The sequence below is a fragment of the Thalia democratica genome, unplaced genomic scaffold (assembly GCF_965202585.1).
Source record: "Thalia democratica unplaced genomic scaffold, ktThaDemo2.hap1.1 HAP1_SCAFFOLD_632, whole genome shotgun sequence".
In the NCBI taxonomy this organism is placed as follows: Eukaryota; Metazoa; Chordata; class Thaliacea; order Salpida; family Salpidae; genus Thalia; species Thalia democratica.
The window spans coordinates 22,040-48,014 of NW_028139639.1; the positions used below are offsets into that span (position 1 = coordinate 22,040).

Here is a 25,975-nt window from a genome sequence, read left to right on the forward strand (position 1 = left end):
CAATAGATAATCTTTTATAAAGTAGAACATATTGTACGTTTATTAAAAAATCAAGCACAACTTTACTTACAAGATTAATGTGTTAGAGCTAATCTCTAAAGTTTTCTTGACTTGAATAACTTGACCAGTTACTCATATAAGTTTTTCATAAAACTAGTCATTTTAAAGAGTTTTATTAAAAGTTTAGATTTTCGACTACTAAATACTGGAGTTTTCTATCTATTATAAATGAATAAAGGTGTATATTAACTTGATAGCGAAAATACTTTAGAATTAAAACAAATATGTTTTACAGGAAAGTATACCCTAGTTGTCCGACAGTTAAACAAAATGACAGCACCATGTAATCAACAGTTTTGATTTTTTTGATACTAAGCTATTTTAATTTGTCTCTTACGTTCATTGTTTTTTTTTTATCGTTCTAGCATGTTCTAGATTTGTTAAACTTTTATTAATAAAAACTGCCACTTAAACATTTTTATTTCTATATTTACAAAGCTAAGTATTCTTGGTACCCGTTTAAAAGCATAAAATAATAATAATCAAATCGGTTTTCGAAAAACAAAAAATGCTGATAATAATAAAAATGAAGTTTTATAAAAAGTAACAAATAAAAAAAAGTGTAGTTTTTAAATTCAAAAGTTTATTTGTGTGATTATTCTTTTTGAATACTAACTATTAAAGAAAGCATAAAATAAAGTTTTTTCAAATGTTCTCAAAAACTCGAAAACTCGTATGTTAGTTTACTGATTTACTCCACAATAGACCAAAAAAATATATAGTGTAAATAAAATTTTAAAAACAAATTATAAATTTTTATAAAAGTTTTATGAACTATTTTCACAGTCGCTGGATTTGCAGATTTCTGCTTTAAACTGTTTGCTCGTTATATTTTAAAAATACATAACCGTAGCATGTTTTTTTTTTCAAGAAAAATATAAATAACTTACTAGATTTAAAATCTTTAGTTTAAATCTTTTAACTTTGCGCTAACAAAAAGAAAAAAAATCTAACTTTATTTAGGTTTTTTTTATTTAGAATAACTACAGTGAGCATGCTAGTTAAAAATTTATAATCATTGCTTACGATGTAATAACAAACATAAGTTTTAGTAGACCAAGCAGAACAATTTACTTCCTGTAATTTTGATAAAATTTTAAAGACTATAAAACAAAAAATTTTGTCTATTGTAGATAAAAAAACCACAAGTTTTCTATTAATTTTTTTCAAACAACTCCATTTAGTTTTTATATCTTAAACTTTCAGTAATGTTTAAAAACATTTGCGTACATCAATTAATTAAATAAAAAACTTTTAAGTAAATTGAATATTAAAAATAAACTGACCTACATCTTATTATAAACAAATAGAGTTTTGTAAACTAAAATTATAAATAGGCAGTATAAATATAGAAAAAGCGATTAATTTTTACTTTTGCTGTATAAAAAGCTTGTCAAAGTTGTTTTACGCTTAAGTTTTAACCCGTTTAAATAAAAGTTAAGTATCAATTTTAATTGATAATTAATAAAAATGAACTGAAAAAACAATAAAAAGTATGTATAGTTGTTGTGCATTGAGGTTTTCTCTTCTTAACACCCTTACACACCGTATAGTTTTACGTAAAAACTTACTTTAATTAAGTTTCTATGAAACAGTACTATCAGTGCGAAAGTTAGCTTAAAATTGTTTTCATATTTATCTGCGTTGTAAACCAGTTCTTTTGAAATAATCTAATAATAAGTTAACTACAAAGATGAGCTTGTCAACACACACAGTAAAAATTTTAACCTCGTTAAAATTTAACTTCATTTTTAAACAGTTATTTTTTAGCTCAGCTCAGTTCTCAGTAAAAAGAGATAGTTTTAACAAACTTTATAAACTATTAATGTGTTAAAAACATGTTCATTAGAAAATATTGAAACACTAGTTTAGAAAATTTTTTTAGTTAAACTGAATAAATATATATAATTTTATAGTAGAAAACTACATTAGACAATTATAAACTAAAATATACTCAATAGTTTGAAAAACAAACTATATTTGTGTAAAACGTATTTTACAATTTTAATACTTTGTGTTCATTATCAATTTTATCATAAACTAAAATAATTTATATTAAAACAAAACTTAAAACTAAACTGCTGTAGCTTTCAAATCAAAAGTATTCGGTTGAAAAGTATTATTAAAACTATTAATAGTTATAAAAGTGTTAAACTAATTTTGAACTTCAAGTAAAACAGTTTTACTGTTTTCAATTAAATAATTTGTACTCAATACTACATTAATTTTCTAGTAATTAAATAAAGCTTAAAGGCTTTAATTTTTGAGAATTTTTTAAAGCATAATTAAGTCCTTAAAAATTTTTGTTGCTTAATTAGTATTTTATAAAGTATTTAGCAAAAATCAAGTTTGTTTTGTCAAAATGAAAATTTATCATTAAAGTTAAGTTGTGTTTAAATTACTACACTTAGTTTAGTCTTTTAGTTTAACAAGTTTTTGTGTTTTGAACTTTAAAATAATTTAAAATAAAACTTTAGCTGTGTCTGAGCATTAGTCAAAGATAGTTTTAAAATGTAGTTTACTTTGAAACGAGAGTTTTGCATTTTGAAACAACAGGTTTTATGAATTTAAATACTAATTTATTTACTAAAACTTATGAACAATTACAAAAAAAGCAAGTTAAATACAATTTTGAATTTTGTTTATAAATTTCATTGATATGTTAGATTAATGGTGTAAATTTACTGTTTTATTTTCTTTGTTTTTAAATTATGCATCCTTTATATTTTTATACTATTTTTAAAACATAGAGCTTTTACTAACTTTGAAAGACAAAACTGCTTTTAAAACTTTGAAAACTAAAGAAAGAATAAAAGCAATTAAATTAATAAAGCTTCATTTTTTTTCAATAAGCCAAATATCATTTTATTTGTTCTTTTCAACAAAAAGTTAAACCACTAAACTTAGAAAAAATGCTATAAGGTTACTTTACCTTTGCTCTATAAGGAATTGAGATTTAGTAAGGTAGTTCTAAGTAAAAGCAAAAAAAATCTTTAACCGAAAAATATAATTTGAAAGTTGCAATTTTTTTTTGTACTTTAGAAAAAAGAAGTGTTTTGAAGTTTATAATCTTCAGTACTACAGCTTTTAAAAAATAAACTTTTGTTATTTTGTTTGTATTTTTTTATTAATGTGAGTAGTCTAATCAAAACATAAAAAAATTTGACCAACATTTAAAGTATATTTTATTATTATAAAAAAAAGTTAAAAGTCTAAATTTTTATAATAAGTAAGCAAAAAAAAAACGTTCTAATTGTGTACTGTCAGTAATAGATAATTGTTTATTCTTATTTTACACAAAATGGTAGACATAACATATTTTGTCAAGCTAAGGTGTTTTGTTTATTGACAACATATATTTTTGACCTTATGCAACAAACAATAACACCTAACTGTTAGAAAAATATTAGTATGTGTTAGAGTTTTTCAAATTTGATATTTAGTATAAAACTTTGTTATTAAAGGTTTTTTAGAAAATAAAACTTAATTTATAACTTGTTTTAGTTGCTAAGTATAACTTATAAATATTATATAATACTAGTTCAGTTATAAATAAACGAATGGAAGTTTTTAATTTGTTTTAAGTTTAAACAAAATATTTAAAGTTCAGTTTATTTTGAAATTAAGTTTTAAATTAAGGAAAAAACTAAACATGCTTTTAATAAACAAGCATTCAACAAGTTACAACAAAAAAAAAAGAATTTTGAAAGAGATATAATTAACTTTGAATAGTTAGTGGTATGTATTATTAAAACAGTTAGTGTTAAGTGCTTTTTATTACAACTTCGAAATTTCTACCAAGTTGCTTAACAATGGTAAAAATAGTTTTGTTGCAAAAAAATGCAGAAGTTCTAACAACTTAGTGTCAAACATCACATACAAGTATAACACTTTATAACATTGAAGCGGGTTATTTTCTATTTAATTAGTTTAATAGTAAAACAATTAAAAACAATCTGAACTTATTTTTACTTGTAAAATTTTTATTGTCTGTAAACTTTTAATTATCTTTGACACCTTGATTAGTAGATATTTAAAACTTTTATTAATACTATTGCTTTTTACTATAGTTTCAATTATTTTACGCTTGTATAATTTTACGAGTATTAAACGATTTTTATATGTTTTGAAAGAAGCATTAGCTAAATTTTACACTTAGAGACCTACATAAATGTCAAAGTTCGTTTTCATAAGAATTGATATTTTTATACATGTTGTTGAGATTTTATTTTTACATGAACTAAATTGAGAAAAAGTCGATAAAAAGTACAAGTTTTAGTTAAGTTTATTTTTTAAATTTTCTTACTTTTAAACCAGATAATTTTATTTTCATAAAACTTTTATAAATAGTAAATCGTTGTAGTAATTTTTCTTTACAGGTAGCAAAGAAAAAATTACTTATGAAAATTAGTTGTTTTATAAAAATATTCTTAATCTGGTATCTGGTAGCAACTGTGGTATCTAGTTAGTTATAAAAAATACATTATTTGTTTTTTTTTTAATTTAATAAACGAAATCTATGTTTTATAGTTAATTTAAATTATGTTTATATTGATTTTTAAACTACTTTTGCTTTTGTTTGTGTTATTTATTTAACATTATTTTAAATGAGTTTATAAATTTTTGTTGCCAACTATAAATAAACAGTTGTATTCCTAACTTAAAGGAAATTTTTTAATGGTGAAATATGTTTGTATTGTTTTTTAGATTTGTTTAACCGTATATATTAAATTTTATTGTAACTATTCCAACAAACAACTATAACTAATAAAATATATTTCTATTTGTTGAGTATTGATAATACGACAAATAGTTTTTATTTGAATTCATTATACATAGTTTTGACACTTCATTGGTAATTCTGTAACATTTATCTAAATTTTTAAAAAAATAAATATACTTTGTAAATCTTAGCTTATAATAACTTAAAAAACGATTCTTTTCTGTAACTGTTATATTAACTTTTGTAATTTATAGGTGAACGTGAAGTTGTTTTCGTATTTATTTTCTTAATGTTTATTTTTAATCAAAAGGTGAACGCGAAGTTTTGCCACCACCCGAGGAATACGACGAGTATCAACCTCTTCCTGAGAAAGAAGATATTCCTCCGCCATTAGAAGGAGAAGAGGAATACCACGGGGATCCCCGAAACAAAGACAAGACTCCAGATGACAAGGTTGACGAGAATTTCCAAGACGAAGATTTTCTACATGACAACGCTCGACCTAAAATTTTAGAAAATCAACCCTGAACCGGTAGTTTTCCAGCCTGAAACCAAAGATAATCAACCTGTAAATGAAGGTACTTCACCTGAAACTGGAGGAATTCCACCTGAGACTAAAAGTTCACCATCTTTAATCAAAAACACTGGTCCTGAACCGGTAGATGGTCCACCTAAAGATTTAGATACTCTGTCTGAAAACAAAAACCTGCAACAATATCAAAATAAAGATGTTCATCCTTCTGGAGTCGTTAAAAATTTTCACCTACTTGAGAACTCGACAAACGCCTCTAAAGAAAAGGTCAGCGCAGTTGAAAAAATCCCGCAGTTGACGGGACTTACCATCGAGAAACTCCCTACAAAGGTTAAAAAAGCAAAGATTAACGATGTCGTTATCTCGTTTGGGCCTACTCCAACTGTTTATGATGAAATCGAAATAACTGTTGGAAACAGAACCGATAAAGAAGGAGAGAACAAAGTTTTGAAGACTGACGGTAATGAGGCGAAAGAAGAGAGTGAACATGCTGCTGATGACACAATTAAAAGTAATTTGTTACTGTTTACTAATAAGTAGTCTTAGCTAAGCATATACGTTTAGTTTAACAGCTTGCTTTTGTTATTAGATTAATAAAACTTGTAAAAAACCATAAATAAAACAAATTCTACTTGACATACCGTCTTAAGATGATGTGTAGATTTTTTAAAACTGATATGAATTTATGTGTTATTTTTTTTATTATTAGTTATTTTTTAAGTGCGGGAAGTTTGTATTAAAATTGTTTGTTTTACTAAACATTAACTATATAACTAAAGTTAAGACTATACAAAATATATTTATCAACAAGAACGAAACATTTTAGTAATATTTTTAAGCGCACTCAAATTCCTTAAAAGTAACGTTGCTTAAAGCACATTCATAAAAACTTTTTATCTTTTTAACTTGGTTTTAGTTCTTTATAACAACTTTTACATACATTTAAAATTTAAAGATTTATTTTGAGTTGCGTACAATTTATTTCAGTCGTAAGTTGTTTCCAATAACTTAGTCTGCATATATGACGTCATAAAACACCAAATTCCCCTATAATGAAGCAAGTTTTTATCGACAGGTAGCTCCGTAACAACGAAACCAAACATGGTAACCACAATAACTAATATTGATTACAAATCAGCTGATATGAACAACAAAACAGCTGATATGAACAACAAAACAGCTGATATGAATAACAAAACAGCTGATATAGATAACAAAACAGCTGATACGGATACTAGGACAGCTAATATGGTTACCACGACAAAGTATATGGTTTCCATGACAACTGATATGGTTGCCAAGACAGCTGATGTAGAAAACAAGACAGCTGTCATGGATACAACGACAACTGAAATGGTTACTGCGACAAATTGTATGGTTATCATGACAACTGATATGGTTGCCAAGACTGCTGATATTGATAAAAATACAACTGATATGATTACTAAAACAACTGAAAATAATATCATAGGAACAACAGTTGTGGTGACGAAACCCCCGTCTAAAGTTACATACATAGTTGAGGAAAATATGCCCGAAGAAGATGAAACCCCTCCTCCCCATGATCATGACTCATTCTTCTACTTAATCTCCGACGAAGACAGTGATGATTACGAGGATTGTGATGAAGGTTATGATGTAAAAACTTCTCCAAAAGATCATCATGATAATCCCGAAACAACAAATTACTCTGAACTTCCTGGAATGACGCAAGAACCTGATAATTTTACTGCTGAACCTCCTGAAGATCATCCTGACAATTTTGAAACGGGACAAAAACCTGAAAGTAATACTGGGACGTTACCAAATTTCGAAAGTTCGACAACGGAAATAAATCCTGATAGTTATAAAATGACACAAACTTCTAAACATTTCGAAACTACCCAATATCCTGAAATTTCTCAGGCTGAACAAGACCCTGAAAATTTTCAACCTACACAAAGTTCTGATGATTCTAATGATGATAAAAGTCCTGAGAACTCTACAACTACACAAAATCATAATCATTCTAAAGCTACACATAGTTCTGAAAGTCATCGAATTAAACAAAACTCTGACAGTTCTAAAACAAAACAAACTCCAGAAATTTTTGAAACTACCCACAATCCTGAGAATACTCAAACTGAACAAGAAATTGAAAGTTCGCAACCTACAGAAAACCCGAAAAGTTTTGAAGCTACACAAGGTAGGCTATACAGCACAAATGTCAAAAGTAACTCGTCTGTAGTAGCGTCTCATGCATACAAAGAAAATTTCAGTACAGCAAAACCTAACGAAACTTATAATGAGATGCCAACTGGTAAAGACATAAAGGATGACAGTTCTAAAAATTTTAATGAGACTACAGAATCTGATAAAGCTTCTAAAACTTCTCAGATAGCATCAGTCATCTAGTGAGCACTACACCCGAAAACATCGTGAAAACTACTAGTGTTTATGAAAAAACCTCTGGAAACAGTTTTTATGTAACTAAAGAAAAAGCTAAACCCAAGTACAGTAATACCACTAGCGTTGATAATTCTTCTTCAAATGAAGTTTTGACCACAGATAGAGCTTATGTGAAAAATGAAGATACTAGTGCGATACAAAAACCGACTTCAAGCTTTAAACAAGCGACCACTAGTAGCGCTATAAACACAGTTGCAAAAGCTACTGTAACACAAACTAGCGTACAAGAAAAGTTAAACAATGTCACCGAAACAAACAGAGCAAAATCTACAACTGCTAGTTTTATTAGCAATGATGAGAACACTACGAAACATTTTACAATAAGTAATAATGACACTAAAAACACATCAACTCAAAATAGTGGAATTATCTCAGAAGTTGAAATTGCAACTGCAGCAAGCTCAGTAGTAACCTCTATATATTCTGATTCAACGAAAGTTACTGATAAAACTAAGAGTTGGATCAAAACAACTACTAGTGTTTATGAAAAAGCTTCTAAAGATAATTTTTATTTACTTAAAGAAACTACTAAACCGACGAAAATTTCCAGTCCTGAGAAGTTTTCTTTAAATAAAACTTTGAACACAGATAAAGCTCTAGTGAAAAATGGAAGTATTAACTTTACACAAAAAGCAACTCTAAACTTTGAACAAGCGAGAACTAGCCAGCCATGCAAACACAAATACAATAGCTAGCGTGACACAAACTAGCATACAAGAAAAGTATAACAATGTTACACAAAAGGACAACAATAAATCTACAACAACTGCTAGTTTTATAAACAATGAAGAGAACTTTACAAAAAATGTTACAATCAATACTACTGAAAAAATGAACACAGCAACAAAGGCTAGTAAAACTATTTCAGAAGTTAAAAGTGCAACTAAATCAAGTTCTGTACTTACCTCTGTAAATGCTGATTCAACGAAAGTTACTGATAAAACTAAGAGTTCGATCGAAATAACTACTATTCTTTATGAAAAAGCTTCAAAAGAAAATTTAAATGTACTTTTAGAAACTACTAAACCGTCGAAAGTTTCCAGTCTTGAGAAGGTTTCTTTAAATACAACTTTGACCGAAAGAAAAGTGCAAAATGAAAGTATTTATTCAATACAAACACGGACTCCAATGTTTGAACAAGCGACAAAAAGCAGTGATGCAAACACAACTACGGAAGCTAGCGTGACACAAATAAGCGTAATAGATAAATATGAAAATATTACGCAGGCAAAAAACGAGAAAACAAACCAAACCACAACAGTAAGTATTGTAAGCAAAGAAAAGAACACCAATAAAACTGTTAAAGTAAATGATACTAACATAACTATCACAACAACTCCAGCAATTTCATTGGATAATAGTACAGCTCAAATCATTTCTGTTAATACTTCTATAAAGGCTAGTACAGCTAAGTTAAATGTCAAAACTAAAACCTCGACCGAAACTGGCATTGAAAAAGTTTTTGAAAACCCGACAGTAGCTGTAGTAAAGAAAGGAGAGTTAATCAAAGATATAACTACAGTTAAATGTACAACTATAAGTAATAACACTACTAAAGAAACTGTCAAATTAGCAAAACCAGACTACTATGTACCTATAATTATTGGTGTTGTTATTGGATTCATTGTTGTTGCCTCTGTGACGACTGTAGTCACTGTATTTTTCTGGTATAGGAAGAAACACAAAAGGTTTGTAAATTTGCTTCTCGAATAATAGTAAATTTAAAAAACGGGCTTTTTCTAGTTGAAAACTTTTAATAGCAGCTGAATATTTGTAAGATAACTTTTTACATACTTTTTGTTTAATTTATTTAATTCCAAAGATGCAAGCAAAGTTTTTTTTCTCTAAGTAAGGTACATAAAAAGTTTATAGATTTATGAAGCAAGGCATGTTTAAAAGTTTTTAATATTTTAAACTGCTGCTTAATTTTGTTCTTTTACTAATAAATATAAACTTTTTTCAAATATACTTTCAGTAGCAAGCCGGTCGCAACAAACGAGTTTGAAATGAGCAAATTTATAGAACATTACGACGCCTAAAACATGTATGTTTTGCTTGCAGTTATGATAATCACAAATTTATCTTAAAATATTTTTAGTTAACCTTTTAAAACTTTTAAAGTTATTCTATTTTAAACTCAACTTTATTTTTTGAAACACTAAAAGCTTGTAAAACTCATGTATAAATTTTTGTGCTATATTGATGTGAAAATTTTTAGCTATTTTTTGTTTTTAAATTATTTACTACCTCGTAAACACCAAAAAAAATTGAAAGAACTTTAATACGTTGATAAAAGTCTTTTAATTGAAAATATCTAGGGTTTGCTTTTATTAAAAAAAGTGCCATAAGTTTTTGACTTGTATATCGCAGCTCAGTTGCAACCAAAACTCTATCAAAAATACTAAATGTCTTCTACTTATTTTAGTTTTTAATTCACACAATTTTAGGTAACAATTGGAATAGTATCAAAAACTTAGCCGAACTTTTGAGTTCTTGCAAATAATCAAAACAACTACAAAACTGTTTGCTTTCTTCTTATTTTTTGGTTGTAATTTTTTTTTTTAAACAATTTACCTATAGAATAATTATAAAACATATTCATTCTAACTAATTTATAAAACCTAAGTTAAGTTAGACAATACTCACAGTTATATTAAAGTCAAGAACTTAACTTATGCGTAAATATTTGTTTGAAATCAAGCATTGTTTTTTTATTTTAAAAAAATTAAACTAAATTTTTGTTTTAACAAATAACACATTTTAATTAGTAGTATTTATATTTTTTAATAACTGCTTTATTATTTTTTTTACTTTAAAATACAAAAGTGCTTTGGCCTTGTAAAAATTTTGAACGTTTAAAAGTATTTTCTAAAAGTTTTTTACTAACTTAGAAAAATAAATTTACTATTATTATCAACTTAGAAATATTAGTATTTTGTTATCATTCTAAACTTAATGTTTAAACTTGTTGATTTTTTTGTTTTAAGATACAACTAACTTATTTTATGTTTAGTTGAATATTGAAAAAATTATGCTTAAAACTTTTCGAACAAAATTGTGAAAGTACGAATTGTGTTTTAATTTTGAATGGTTAGTAATGTATTTTTTTTTGAATTTTAGTAATTTTTATTTTGTTTTATCTTTTTCATTACAAAATTTTTACTATATAATCGAAATAGTATCAATTTTATAAGATAATATTTATTTATGTTTAGTTATTTATTAAAATACTTATGCTTATAAACTTTTAAACAAAGTTGTGTAAGTACGATCTGTGTTTTAATTTAGAATTATGTGGAGTTTTACTTACGTTTTTTAAATTGCAGGCAATCTTATTTTGCTTGACGTTTTTTATTAGAAAAGTTTTACCAAATGATTATGAAGGTTGTGTATTATTTCAGTTTTATAAGATACATTATCTTAATAACTGTTTTTATAAAAAAAATATACGTCTGTTTTAGTCTCATAACTAATATTAACTAATTCAATTTTTTTTTGGAGATAAATTAAAAAATGATAAAATATTGTTTAGAATTATCTAAACAGCATGTTTATGAATATTTATAAAATTTTAACTTTTATTTTAGACACTAATTTAAATGTTTTTATATACTAGTGAGTGCTGCAAGTCTTTAATTGTTTTTGTTATAATAATAAAAATCTTTTATATAAAACAGTATGTATAAAATGTTAATTAACGTTTAATTTAAGAAAATAAATTCAAAAGGTGTATAAAATTAGCATAAATTATGTAAAACTAAATTACTAAGTTGAGAAGTAAGCATTATATATTGTTTATTGAACGAAAAAAAAAATGCTTAAAATATTTGGTCCAAGGACCCGGAGCACTAAAAAACTTTTTAGTTATCAAGTCGCGCTCCACTCGGATACATTAACGTCTTGTCCAGGACAGTTATACAGTTATATAATTATAGTATATAGTTACTGTTTTTCTTAATGATGCTTGTGTAACGTTTACATTTGTAAAAAAAAAAACATTTTAATTAATTTCACCGTAAAATATATAAATTTTTTATCTTAAAAATTAAAGAACATTCAACTCTCTGAGGTTAAGTTAAAATTTTAGTAAAAACTTTGTTTATTAGATATGAAACTTAGATTAGTAGACAAAAAAGTTAAAAAACTTTTGATACAAAACAAATTAAACTTTAAACACAGTTAATATAAGGTTTAATACTTTACCTTTGAACGCTTAAAAAATAGATTTTACGAATGTGAACAAAATAATACAGTAGAATAAAAGTAGAAAGTAATATTAAAAGAGCGAGCCTAAGTATGAATTAGCATATGATTTCAAATTAATTACTTTATTACAGTTTACAAATATTTAATAATAGGTAAAGTTGTTATCTTTAATTTTTAACCAAGATTCTAAAACATATTATAAAATTCAATAAAAAAATAAAGCAGCAACTCTATTCTAAGTTGTTAAACTATCTTTTTATATACTAAAAAAGTTTAACAAACTACATTTATATATTACCGATATCATAAACATTTAGTTTATAACACTTTAAGTTGTTAAACCACATCTTACTCTTACTGTTTAACAAAAAGTTCAAACTTCAAAAATTCAGTAGCTGTGACATCACATCTTATGATTACGTCATGACTTCTTCTTCCGTGCTCTGATTTGCTTCTATGTATTTCTGTTCCTTGTCCTCGTCAAACAAAAAGTTTTTCCAAATCGCGTACATCGCAAACAACTCTAGTATCTGTTTGATTTTGAAACAATTTTAAACTTAAAAAGTTTTACATAGCTCATGTAACGCTAATGATTTAATTTTTGTATTGATCAATGATATCCTTGCATTACAAAATGTATTCAATACTTTAAAATTCTATCTCAAAAAATAGTTTAATGTTCATAAAAAATGTAGAAGTTTATTTAATAAAGGTAACAACGGTAATAAAATTACAACAAAGCTTTAGAAGTTAATGCATAATCAATCAGAATTATGGGAGTTCAAAACGTCATGAGCACAAAATTTAATGCTAAATTTTATTTATTTTTATAACTTTTATGCCGTTGTAGGCCAAAGTTTGATACTCTAAACAAGTCTTTGTTTAACATTTTGACAAAACCTTTATAAAATCAAAACGCATGAACGTGTTAAACCGCACTGTTGTGCAACAAAAGTTCTTGTATGCATGAAACCTTTTTGCGTCGGGTACACCCATTGTTGTTAGTAAAAAAAATATTTAAGTGTGTATTTTGGAGAAGAAAGTTTAAAACAAGAAGTTTTTTGTACAACAAACATCCTTGTTATACACAAAAAACTTTAAAAAAGCTTATTCATAGAAAAAGGTGAAAAATAAACAAACAAAAACGTGGAATACTGCTTTTGATCAAAACTGTTTAAAAAAAGAACAAAAAACCTTTTATCATCGCGAAAACTGACTTTATATAAGAAAAAAAAGATTTTATTTTTAATAACCATACAGTTAAATATTTAAATAACTTATTCTAAAGGTAGTTATTATACTATGCTTGACTTTTAACTTAAAGTTAGTTTTTTCTATATTACTGTAAAATTACAAAGTTTTTAGAAAAAAATTCACATTCAAGTTTTACACGTTTAAATGAAAATTTAGTAATGAAACAAGATAAAACTCTTTAAATAGTTTTTGAGATAAAAAATTTTAAACAAGAAATCTGCATGTAAAGAAAATTATAACTTTATACAAATTTTAGTTCAATATAAAATTTAAACTAATACACAATGAAATCTATGTATATAAATTTGATCTAACGACTTAAAGTATAAAAAGACCTTTTGTTCATTAACCTAAACACTAATAATTTACTTTAGCTTTTTAAGTAAGTGCAATTAATAAACAAACAATTTAAAACTTAAAGTTTAATAAAAAACAAATTAAAGTTAAAATAAACGAATAATAAAAAAACAAATAAATAAACCAACTTGCAAGCACATGTAGACGTTTGGAATGAGAAAATAAATGCCAGTATCAAGCGGACTAAAGGACAATTTCAATACGGCAGCGCAAATATTAGCGTTCTGACACCCTGTCTCTACCATAAGGGTCCGACTGTTGAAAATGTTTAGTGCAATTTTTTTATCTATTAATGTTTATCATACTTTATATTAAGCGCAAACATTAGCATTCTTAAACCCTGTCTCTACCATCAGGGTACAACTGTTGAGAAGACTTTTTATTTTTTTATACTACTTTCTACAAATAGTTATATGTTTTTATTTATTACTAATTACAAATCTTAGCATCCTGACATCCAGTCTCTACCATAAGGGTTCGACTGAAAAATTCGTTTAATTTTTTCTATTCGTTTTTTAGATTATTTAGTTTTTTATGTTTATAATAATCGCAAATATTTACGTTTTTACCACCAATGCTCTACCTTAGTAAAAAAAAACAGTAATTTTATTGTTTTTACAAGTAAATTATTCATAATGCTTCATTTTTATTACCTAGTGTCTACTATAAAGGTTTGGTTGTGAGAAACATTTTTAATTACTTTTTGTGTATAGCTAATTGTATAATTCTATACTTTTTATTTTTATCATTTATAAATGTAATTATAAATGTCTCATGGTTCAAATGCTTTGATGAATCTATAGTAGATATTGCATTAATTTTGCTGACAAGTGAAAATTTACTCAAGTTTTGAAACTTTGACAGATCTATTTTCTATAATTAAACATTTCAAAGTTAAGATAACTTAATTACACTACCAGAAGAAGAAACGAGCTTTTGTTTTACTACTTTATTATAACCTTGCAAGATGGAATTTAAAAGTTATATAAAGTTGTAACTAATGGACCATTACAAATTGTTGGCATCAAGTCAACTTTTACTTTCAAGTTAAAGCTAAGTACGGCTTAGGCAAATAAAAGTTCTACTAATTGTAATTGCATTTCAATTTTGTAGTTCTTACTTGCTTTTGTTTTGATTAGAAAAACTTCTTATATAAAACATCAAGATTTTTATTTAATTAACTTCCATAAACTTCGTACACACAAAAGTTTTGTTATAAATGTTATTTTCAAGGTAATTTCGATGTAATTATCAGCTTTAAATGACATAACTTTATCTATTAGTTTGTTGTTCTTTTTTTGCTTTTAAAAACTTTATAAAAATAAAAATCTCTTACATAAAATTAATGAACTTTAAACACAGTTTAAAGCAATTTTATATATTTAAGAATTTTTCTGAAGTTTGTGTTCACAACAAATATTGCCAAATATTTTGAATGACAACTATTTGAAACTTCGTATTAAACAAACTTCGTAAGATATTGAAAGAAGTTTTGAGTATTTATTTAGGTGTATTATTTTGATCTATGGTTTTCGTCAAACCAACTTTTGTTTTTAAGGTGAAAGTTAAGTACCAATTATGTTTCTAATGGTTCTAATTGAATTTTCAAAAGTACAATTTGTAATTATTGCTTACTTTCGTTTTTATTATAAAAACAAAAACTTTTTTAATGATAAAATTATTTTCATTTTATATTTTTACTTCCGTCTGTGAACTTTGTACACACAAAAAATTCTTAAAACTCTATTTTGAAACTTTACTTTTGTCATAACTATTGTTTTAAAGTTTACACTACAATCTCTAGGTAACTATTGAATTTTTTATTCTAAAAACTACAGAAAAAATCCTCTTTCATAAAATTTATGAACTTTAAACATATACACAAGAACTTTTCTGTAGTTTGTATTCACAACAAATATTGCCAAATGTTTTGAATGAAAAGTATTCAGAGTTTCGCGTTAAATAAACTTCAACTGACCTTATAAGGACTATTTTGTTATTTTATTGTGATTTATCGTTTACTGTAACCTAGTGAAATTTTTTTTAAAGTTTGTAAGTATCTGAAATAACGATCCAAAATGTATTTTTTAAATATAGTGAATGACGTTACACAAAAACATGATAAGAACAATTTTGAAAAGCTCATTTTACTTTATTAATATTTTTGACCAAACCAGCAATTCTACCAGATAGTCATGTTATAATTTGTTCAAACGAAAAGCATACTATACTTGTTAAAATTCAAAACTGTCATCTTGTTACGTTCAAAAATAATGTGACGTTTTCAGAGTTAAACACTTGTGTGACTTTTACTTAAGTTTAAGGTTATTTTTACTTAAAAAGCGATTAAAATCATTTATTTTAACTGAACTTTAAAATTATTCCTTTTAATAATTTTCTACTATAAGCTTACCGTGAAATATTAAAAAAAAGAATTTATAAAAAAGAACCAACCATGATTTGAGTTCCTGCTTGAATATTCTTGGTGCTACAAACCCAACTAAGTACCCGGCAAGTGGCAATACAGCACAAGCAGCAAGCAACTTGTACGGAAAGAACTTTATGAAAAGTCTGGCGAACAGGGCCAACCCAAGCCCGCAATTTGCAACAGACAGCAGGATTATTGTGTATTTTCCTATCTGGAAAAAAGTGTTGTTTTATTAAAGGTGTTAATAAATTTGATCTTTAATGTGATAGTTTTAAATGTTAAAAGTAGCACTATGAATCCGTAAGGATATAAACAGACTTATGCAGAGAGTAATTTCAGGTTATTTTTATTTTTACTGTGCTTTATGCTTGACATAAGACTTAAAAGACTACATTTGCGTGTTTTATGCTTTATATATCTTTAAAACTATTTTTCTCATGTTTAAGATGAAATTTTTAAAGCTTTAAATTAAGATGACTACATATTCAGTGGATATGAATTTAACAAGTAGTGAAAAAAGAACAAACGTATTACAATCTACAATTGGATTAAAAAGTTAAGTTAACAATTTTTCAAAAATTTTAAAGTTTTGTGACGTATGTCTAAAAAATCTTAACTTAATGTAGGTTAATATAAAACCTTGATTATACCACTTAAATTGTTAGACTACAAGTTCATTAGTATGAAATTAAAAGGTTACATGGTTATACCATTTAATAGAAGTAGCAATACAATAAATATATTTTTAAACTGTTTCTTAGACAAAACTACCACGAACAATTTCATCATTTAAGTAGATTCTAATCATTATAAAACGCATTATAAAACCATTACAATATCGATAGAGATGCTAACAAAATACAAAAGATTTAAAAGCACTCTATTATAATTACTTCCTGAAAAGTTATTCACTTTGACCATGAGCAAATATTTACAAGATAAAGTAATAACATAACGAGAAAATAATCAGCTTGTAATTTAAACTTAGCGACAAAAATTGTTTTCATATTTGAAACAAATTGTTGTATCTTTGAAAAGCTAAAGTAGCTTTTAGAAAAATTGAATTTTGAATTGTTTTTATTAATTTTTCTTTTTCTAGATTTAAATGACGAAATAACTTATATTTATTAAAATACTTCTAAGGCAAAAGAACTATTTAACTTAATGTTACTGTTTATTGAAGGTCAAAAAAAAACGTTAAAATAAATGGTCCTAGGACTCGGTGTACAAAAAAACTTTCGATTATCGAGTATTGTATATTATAATAGATAAAACAGCTTTTTAGATAGATTAATATAAAAACTTGTGCATTTAAACGTAAGACTTGTTACCATTAAAAGTACATACATTATCGATTTTATACTAATATGAATTCCACTTAACAGACTTATAAGTTTTGTAAAACTTACAAAATAAAATGAAAACAAGACAAGCTTTGCTAAAAAATTCAAATTTAAATTTATGCGTATTTTGTCCAGTAAAACGCTACATTATCGGATTAAAGTTAAAACTTTTAAATAACAGCTTTAAAAAAATTCCTTATATGTGTGTTTGAAAAATGTATTTATAGCTTTTGTGAAACATAAACTTTACTAAAAAACATAGCATTTTGGGAATTTTTATACAGTCGTTAGGTAATTAACTATCTGTAGCGACTATGTAATATTTTTTAAATGCTTATTGTTATAAGAAATCAAGCAACTTTTCTAAATAATGTAATTAAAGGAAGTACAAGTAAAGTTGAATTTATATTGCAACATTCAAAGACTGACTTTGATGTAGCAAATTACACAAGTTTTTATATTTATTTTTTACATGTGTAATATACCATGCAAATACAGTTTTGTGATTTAAAAATAGCTTTTATGTTATACAATGTACATAACAGTTTTAGTTTAACTATTAAGTAAACAAATTTATACAAATTTATAATCTAATGCTGAACATTACTCTCAAAGTATGTTTAAGTACCAAAATTTAAATTTTAGAACCGAAAAAAGTTTAAACTTGAGCGATATAAACATTTAGCTGTATCTGTGGTGTATAACTCGATAACCGAAAGGTTCTTTTTTGTACTTAAGGTGCTTTGACAAAAGCTTTTGACCGCTTTAATTACAGTTTAATGAATAAAATGAAATTATATGTTGTTATCAATATACAAACTTTAGCGTAATTGTTACAACCATTAAAAGTCCTAGTTTTAAAATAACTTTATTATTTTTTATACAGACAACGTCAAAAAAAGTTATAACATCTTTTTTTTTTACAAAAGTTTTATCCTAGTTTTTAAAGCTTTTTTCAATATTTAGTACAACATTAAAAACACACACTGTTTAAGAAAGTTTCAAGCAAAATTTACATGATATTTTTATTTTTAACCTTCTCTTTTTATTGTTTTGAATATTTACAAAAAACACTAGTCTAAACTATTTCACACTAAAATTAAAACTTTTTAAACATTAAGTTTACTCAAAACCAACTTTTTTCATGACATCTACCTTCTGAGGAAACTTTCTGCCAACCAAGGAGCCTGCAACGACCGGTATGATGAAGAATATGATGGTACAAAACACTTGTACGTAAGGAACCTTTATATCAGATTGAAAATTAATCAGGTTGAACCACAGTTTCAGGTTTATGGGCATCAGTGCCAGGCCTATTATTGAGGAGAACCATGTGAAAAGTACGCTGTTGGAGAGAATTTTTATCTATTTTTTTATATAAAGTTCAGTATTAAGCATACTTTTTTGATATTTATTTCAGTTTTAGTTTTTTACTTTGACTTGTGGTAACTTTATTTTATTAAGAATATAGTTTGTGGAAAGTATACTGTACAAAAAAAAACTATTTGTTTTGACCTATATTTAAAATAAAGTATTACACAATTATCTTTATATAAACTGTTTTTTATTAGTTTTTAATTATGTTATAAGTTACTTATAAAAAAATAGATCAATATTTGTAAATTTTTGTAAATATCATAAAGTTTAGGTATTTACTAAAATATACTAAACTAAAGGTGAAAAAGTAAATTGTTTAACAAATAAGTTCTAGAGTTTAAAAGTTTAAAATCACATACATGGATTACAAAAGCTTTAAGGTAAGGCCTTATCTAGTTAATAAATAAAATTCAGTATATTAAACATTAAACTAAATACTAACTTAATCCAAGTTAGTTTTAAAATCTAAAAAATGTTATCTAAAACCAAAAACAAACTACATAAATATTACATTAAATAAGTCTTACTGGTTTTTAAATTATTTCTAGAGCATTGCAACAAAATTTAACGAAATCTAAATAAGTCTAACATTTCATATTTGACAAGTTGAAACCTCAGATTTTCGAAAAAAAACCTCATAATGTCGAAACGCTTGAATGATATCTAAAATCTATAATTGCTAGTTTATCTAACACCATACAATTGCTGCGTTTATATTTTTTAATAAAATAACTTTTTTTCTTTAATTTAGTTCATTTTTCATAGTTTTAAAACATTTATGTGCAAATATGCTACTTATCTTATATTGAGCAAAACTTAGTTGTTATTAAAAACTGTTTATTTAAACTATTAAAATAGATATTTCAATCTTTGCTAGTTTTTTTATTAAAGTTATAAATAACTTCAAGCCTTTCTATTCAGAACACATATGAAATTTACTAATACGCATTAGATTAAAACGTTGACTTTAAAAATTCCTTTTAAATGCTTTTAAAGCCTGACATTGAGACAATTGCGCTTTAAGTGCACCTTTAAAACAACTTATTTGTTTTTAGGTACTTAAAATCTAAAAACATTTTTTAATTACAAAATAAAATACTTGATTACGAAAGAAAAATAGATACGCGTTTACAGTTTTTTTTGTAAAAAAAGTAACAAATAAAATTGCTAATAAACTTTTATGAAATCTAACCTTACGTTCATGTCCCCTCTAAACATGTAAGCAAACACATTTGAAATAGTTCCACCTGAAAAATTTAAGATTAAGTTTGAACAAGATATTAAAAAAACACAATGTTAAACTGTTAGCTAGCTGAAACCAATGACATATACGTAACAAATAAATTTAATTGTTTAGATAAATTAAACACATACTGCAAACTTTTGATGATGTACCACCTAAAAGTTATTTCTTTGAGAATAAGTTAAAGTATATATAAGATGAATAAAATTTTCAGCTACAATAAATAAAACTTAAGTTTATATTAACATGATTGTCTATTATTATTTTTTAAATGTTTGAAATTTAAAACTCTATCGCAAATAAATTTAACCAAGAAATGAACAGTTTAATTAAAGAATTATTAATAAATATTATAACTGTTTATCGCTAAAAACATGATTTACAGTTACCGTTTTTAAAAGTAATTATTTGTTTGCTTTTGAAAATTAATTGATATGTAAGTAAAAACTGTATTTTAATTGATAAGTAAAAAATAAAAGTTATAAAATCATTGATCAAATCGCTTTCTTTTTATTGTATAACTTATACTTTCAATAACAGTTAAAATTTTTAAAAGTTTTATAGCTATAGTTTTAGACTTGAAACATAAAAAAACAAGAAAAAAAAGTACACAATTTTTTTTTCTAGGAATAACCTTAGATTTTAAAATTTCTTTTTAAAATCGTCAGCTCCCTAATGGAAAACAATAAGCTATATATAAATATATCTAACCAGGAGAGCAGCCAATAAGAAGCAAGCACAGCGCCTCAAGCGACCGAAGTTTGAAGAGTATTATGACGCAATAAGTGAACAATGGCATGAACAGGAACTGACAGGTGAAACCAATCAGGAGAAGTTTTGGGTTCTGGAGCAACAGGTACATCTTGCTGTAGTCTATCGTCAGACCTGTTGAAAAGATATATAATTAAAATATAATAATTTTAAGTTAGGGGTTTTGTAAAAAATGGTACATTCTATTGTAGTCTATCCTGCATGTGCAATCAGTATATGTTTTATTCTGGTCAATGTGATTATACTTTTTAACTCTTTTAGTAAAGTTTTAATTTTTACTAACAAGTAAGTCTTATTTCATTTTACTGTCAAACCTTTGGAACGCATATACAGTTTACTCTAGTTAATGTGGTAATAATTTTTAGTATACTAAATTGAAAAGAATATATTATTCATTTTCTCATTTAAAGTTAAAATTTTGCTTATTTGAACAGGAAAAAAACAGGCAAAATAAATTATAACAGTTTTAATAAATGAATTTTATAGTTCTTTGAAACAAATAATATTTTAATCATAAGAATTTAAAATATGAATTAACGTTAACTAATGCTTTTCAAAACAAACACAACACTGCTAAAATAATATTATCAGTATTGAAAAGTTTAAAACACCGATTTGTGTCGAAAGTTATACATAGCCTAAATACAATACTGTTTGTAGTCTTATATTAATGTTGTTCAAAACATAAACGAATAGTATAGTTCAAAAGTTGTAACTTAGCAAGAAATTTACAAACTAATTATACTATAAGCAAAATAAATTTTAATTCTTTTTTTTGTAAAAAAAAGTGTCAATCGATCTGAAAACATGTCAAGTTGATAACAAACCGATAAACAGCATCATGACTACCATGAACATCACCATGGCAACCACCAACGACATTTCCAGAACCCTGTTGTAGTGCTCGTTGTACAAGCCAATCAGGGAGCACGTGTACTCGTCCAACATTACGTCACAGTGAGTTCTGTTGGCCAGTATGACGTCAGCGTCGAAACCGGAAGAGTTGTTTTTCGCCCTGAGGAACTCTATCAGCGTTTTGTTCGTAATCATGTTTTTTTTTGATTAAATAGTCTAACCTGTATAGATATATTTAAAAATTCTATTTTTAGAACTTGTAATAATGTCATTGTTGACCATGTATTTTGATATCTAAACAAAGTTATTTTGATTAATTTTTTGTTTAATAAAGTTTGTAAACAGTTGTTTGTTATGCAATTACAACTCTTAAACATTTTGTGTTTTATCGTATACTTTAAATTGTTAACTTACTTTCAAATAAATATATATTTAATAATTGAGTATAAGACAAAAAAGCACTCAGTTTAGTTTCCAGTAAAAATCTAAAAAAAGTACTAAAACAAAAGATTTTGACTAACTTCTTTGTAAAGCTTATCAAATATATTTGCAAAAAAACAATGAGAATTAAACGGAAGTTGAAATTATGAATTTAAATAGACAAAATGCTTGCATAGGTGTGTAAAACAAACTTGTTGTTATAAAAGTCTAGCTTTTAAATGCCCGTTATAAGTTAAATTAGTTGGGTGCTATGCTTTTTTATTAATATTTCGTGTTTATGTATTGTTATAAAGATTTTAGTTACAACTTATAGCTATACAAGTTTAAGAAATAAAAACTAGAAACTATCTTAAATAATTGTGTGAACAGAAAGTTTAACAAAATAACGTTAGATTTGGTTTTTCATATACTAAGCATAATGTTTAGAATAACTTAATACCAAATTGTGATAAACATATATTAATTAGTAGATTTAATAAAGTTTTTGTTTTATTACAGCAAAATATGTGTCTGAATCCTTAAAAAAATGTTTAGCTTTCACTTTTGTAAAACTTTGACTCTTGAAAAAACTTTTGATTTAAGCTTGTATTTTTTATCTGCTAATGTTTCAATAAAAATAAATATTAAAACAAAAACAAGCTTCATATGCTGCAAAATATTACTTAATTTATTAGAGATTTCTTTATCGAAATAATTAAAAAATGCTCGTATCAAACTCTTGAAAAAACATTTTTCTTACTGTAGTAATATGCTTAAACTTAACTAAATCATATTGGAAAATTTGTTTACAGTTTTCGGAAATTAAAAAACGTAGAAAACATACTTTTATACACAGTAGCTTATCTAAATTACAGCTTTTTTTTTACTTTTTATGTATTTAATTCGTATAAACCATTTTAAAAATCTATAATCGTGACTATTTAATAAAGTTTTACGTAAAAAATGTTGAAGTTGCTTCATTTTGGTTTTTACTTTTTTAACCACAAACTACTTTAGTTTTGAGGCTTAATAATAAAATAAAAAATAACGGAGTTATTTTCAGAAACTGAAAAAATCATCTTTAAAATTATCTAAAAAAACTGTCTTTTTTTTTCTAACGTTTCTAAAAGTAACAAACCACTTATTTAATTCAAGTTTAATTGATTTTATTAACTAAAGCAGCATAGTGAAACATAAAAGGTTATTTATTAAATAAATGTATCAAATGTACAAAAAATATTTAAGTCTTTATTTTTTTTATAAACAATACGCTAAAAATAAAAGTTTAACCAAATATTTTAAGCAAAGTATTTCAACATGAATTTGTTATTTCTAATTCGAATAAAAAATACTTTTTATAAGCCTCAGGCCAATCCAAACAATAATGCCACAAAACAATTATGAGAAAAGTTTTATAAATAAACAAAATTTTGCGCTAACTTAATTTGAATTTTGAAGTATTTTTTTCTTTTAATAAAGTATTCTATATTTACGTCGAATCTAAAAATTTAAACAAACCGTAAAAGTTTTCTTTTCAAGAAAATTCCAATATTCAAAAATTTACGTACAATTCTTGCTAGTTATAGGGAACATATAAACATAAATATAATATTAAAAATACAGAATTTATAAAAAAAATAAAATAAAGTTCTTTAAAGAATAAATTAAAAACTTTTAGCTAATACTTCTAAGCTAGTAGTTTAAAAAGGCAATAAACAAGGAAGTACAACAAACGAATACAAAAGATAATTCATTATAAAAACAACTTTCGTGAAAAACTTAAAACAACAACGCGTATATCTGTACAAAAAATATTCAAACAAAAACTTTATTTTTAGCTCATTTTAATTTTAGTAAAAAAACATTAGAACTTATCTAAACACAGTTATGAAAACTTTGTTCCTTAAACTTTGTTCCTTAAGCTTTGTTCCTTAAACTTTGTTCCTTAAACTTTTCAATATTACAAATCTAAGTATGAAAGTTTTAATTAAATAATAAAAACTAAAAAATAATATTCTATCTACTGCAAACACTTGTACAACAAAAATAAAACCTGCTTTTCACTGAAATTTTATCTTGCATGACAACCGTTTACATGGTAACAAGATCAGGCCATATTGCGTTTCCAATAGCAACAGGAAATTTAACGCCTGACTGATTTTGACGACACACCATTGCAGTCTGGAAACGCGTGATTAAGTTTTATAAAAGTTAATTTTATTGTATAGTTATAGAACATTGAAGAAAAATCAAATTTATGTTCAAATATTTATAATTGTTATTAATTTAAACTATAGTATATACAAATTTCTTTTTAACTTGATTAAGTAAACCTCAAACCAAACATGCTACTTTCCTTGAAAACAATAAAAAGTAAAAGTACAAAACAGTTTTATATTTAATAATAATATTTTGAACACGGAAGTAAGGAATACATCAAACCTTTCTTTTGAGTATTTGTTCGAAAATTTAGTTACGTAAAAAAAAGTTTAATCCACTTCGACAAGGTCGGTTAAGATTGCTTTTGTTCATATTTAAATTAAAAAAATCTTTGGTTGAAACAAAAAATATTTTTTTAATTTTGAATGTGTCGCATGCAATTTAATTTTTTTTTAAATAATAGAGTTCTTTAGTTATTTTTCTATTCGTTTCAAAATAAATGATTGAACTACATTCCTAGTTACAATGTTAACAGTTTCTAAATTCTTACTGACAATTTAAAAGTTGTGGAAAAAAATAAATTCAAAAAGTTTTTAGTGAAGATTTTGTGAAAAAATTTTGGTTGTGCAAAAGTACGTTAAAAGTTTTTGGCCCAAAAGTGGGTGGGTGTCAGAATGACACAGCGACAAAACGACACGGTGCGTCACTTTGGCACGGTGCGTCACTTCGACACGGAGGGTCACTTTGGCACGGCGACAAAATAACACGGTGCGTCACTTTGGCACAGCGACAAAATGACACGGTGCGTCACTCTGGCACGGTGCGTCACTTTGGCACAGAGACAAAACGACACGGTGCGTCACTTTGGCACGGTGCGTCACCTTGACACGGAGGGTCACTTTGGCACGGCGACAAAATGACACGGTGCGTCACTTTTGCACAGCGACAAAATTACACGGTGCGTCACTCTGGCACGGTGCGTCACTTTGGCACAGCGACAAAACGACACGGTGCGTCACTTTGGCACGAAGGGTCACTTTGGCACAGCGACAAAATGACATGGTGCGTCACTTAGGCACGGAGCGTCATTTTGGCACAGCGACAAAATGACACGGTGCGTCACTTTGGCACAGAGGGTCACTTTGGCACAGCGATAAAACGACACGGTGCGTCATTTTGGCACGGAGGTTCACTTTGGCACAGCGACAAAATGACACGATACGTCACTTTGACACAGCGACTAAATGACACGGTGCGTCACTATAGCATGTATTAACAAACTTATAAGCAAAACTAAACTTCTTTAGTAATATAACTTTTAATTGTAAAATTTCGATAGTAATTAGTTAAACAAAATATTTATTATATTTTTTCCAAACTATAGTAGCTTGATACATTTGAAACTATATATGATACATTGCTTTTAAATTTAAGTCATAGTAAAAAAACAAATATATTCTTAAGTTTTATTTTTTACGTTTCACGATTTTTCATATTTATGTACTTGTAATGAAACTAACATTTCATTTTACGAGCATAAAGTTATTGTTATAGGAAAATTTATTAATTTTTCAAAAAACATAAAACTTTAATGTCAATTATTTTCCTTATCTTAAAAGCTATCTAAAATTTTTTTTTTTAATTTAAAGAACGCACCTTTTCCTTTAATTTAAAAAAAAAATTATTTAATTTGGGGTTGGAATTATTTCATGGGGTCCCTCCAAAAATAAAGGTTTTTTTTCGTTTTTTTTTATCAAATGGTATTAGAACCAATAATAAATATTTTTTTTTTAATTTT

The 25,975-nt window shown here is 25.8% G+C and overlaps 1 protein-coding gene across 1 annotated transcript; it reads right to left on the reverse strand.

Annotated features, from left to right (window-relative positions):
* Positions 1–12,385: 12,385 nt before the first annotated feature.
* On the reverse strand, positions 12,386–21,792 carry LOC145846789 (hepatic sodium/bile acid cotransporter-like). The gene is made up of 7 exons (XM_082953404.1): positions 21,570–21,792; positions 20,683–20,856; positions 19,921–19,975; positions 18,489–18,696; positions 16,035–16,219; positions 13,709–13,835; positions 12,386–12,499 (listed from the first exon to the last, which is right to left on the reverse strand). The coding sequence occupies exons 1-7, from the start codon at positions 21,790–21,792 to the stop codon at positions 12,386–12,388; spliced, it is 1,086 nt and encodes a 361-aa protein (XP_082809530.1).
* Between the last annotated feature and the right edge of the window lie 4,183 nt (positions 21,793–25,975).

Excerpts from the sequence above, each read along its gene's own strand:
- LOC145846789 (XM_082953404.1), bottom strand. The coding sequence starts at position 21,792 with ATGATTACGAACAAAACGCTGATAGAGTTCCTCAGGGCGAAAAACAAC. Across the intron at positions 18,697-19,920 it reads AGAGGGGACATGAACGTAAG|CGTACTTTTCACATGGTTCT; the intron begins GTTAGATTTCAT and ends TCTCTCCAACAG. Across the intron at positions 16,220-18,488 it reads AGGTAGATGTCATGAAAAAA|ATAGGAAAATACACAATAAT; the intron begins GTTGGTTTTGAG and ends ACTTTTTTCCAG.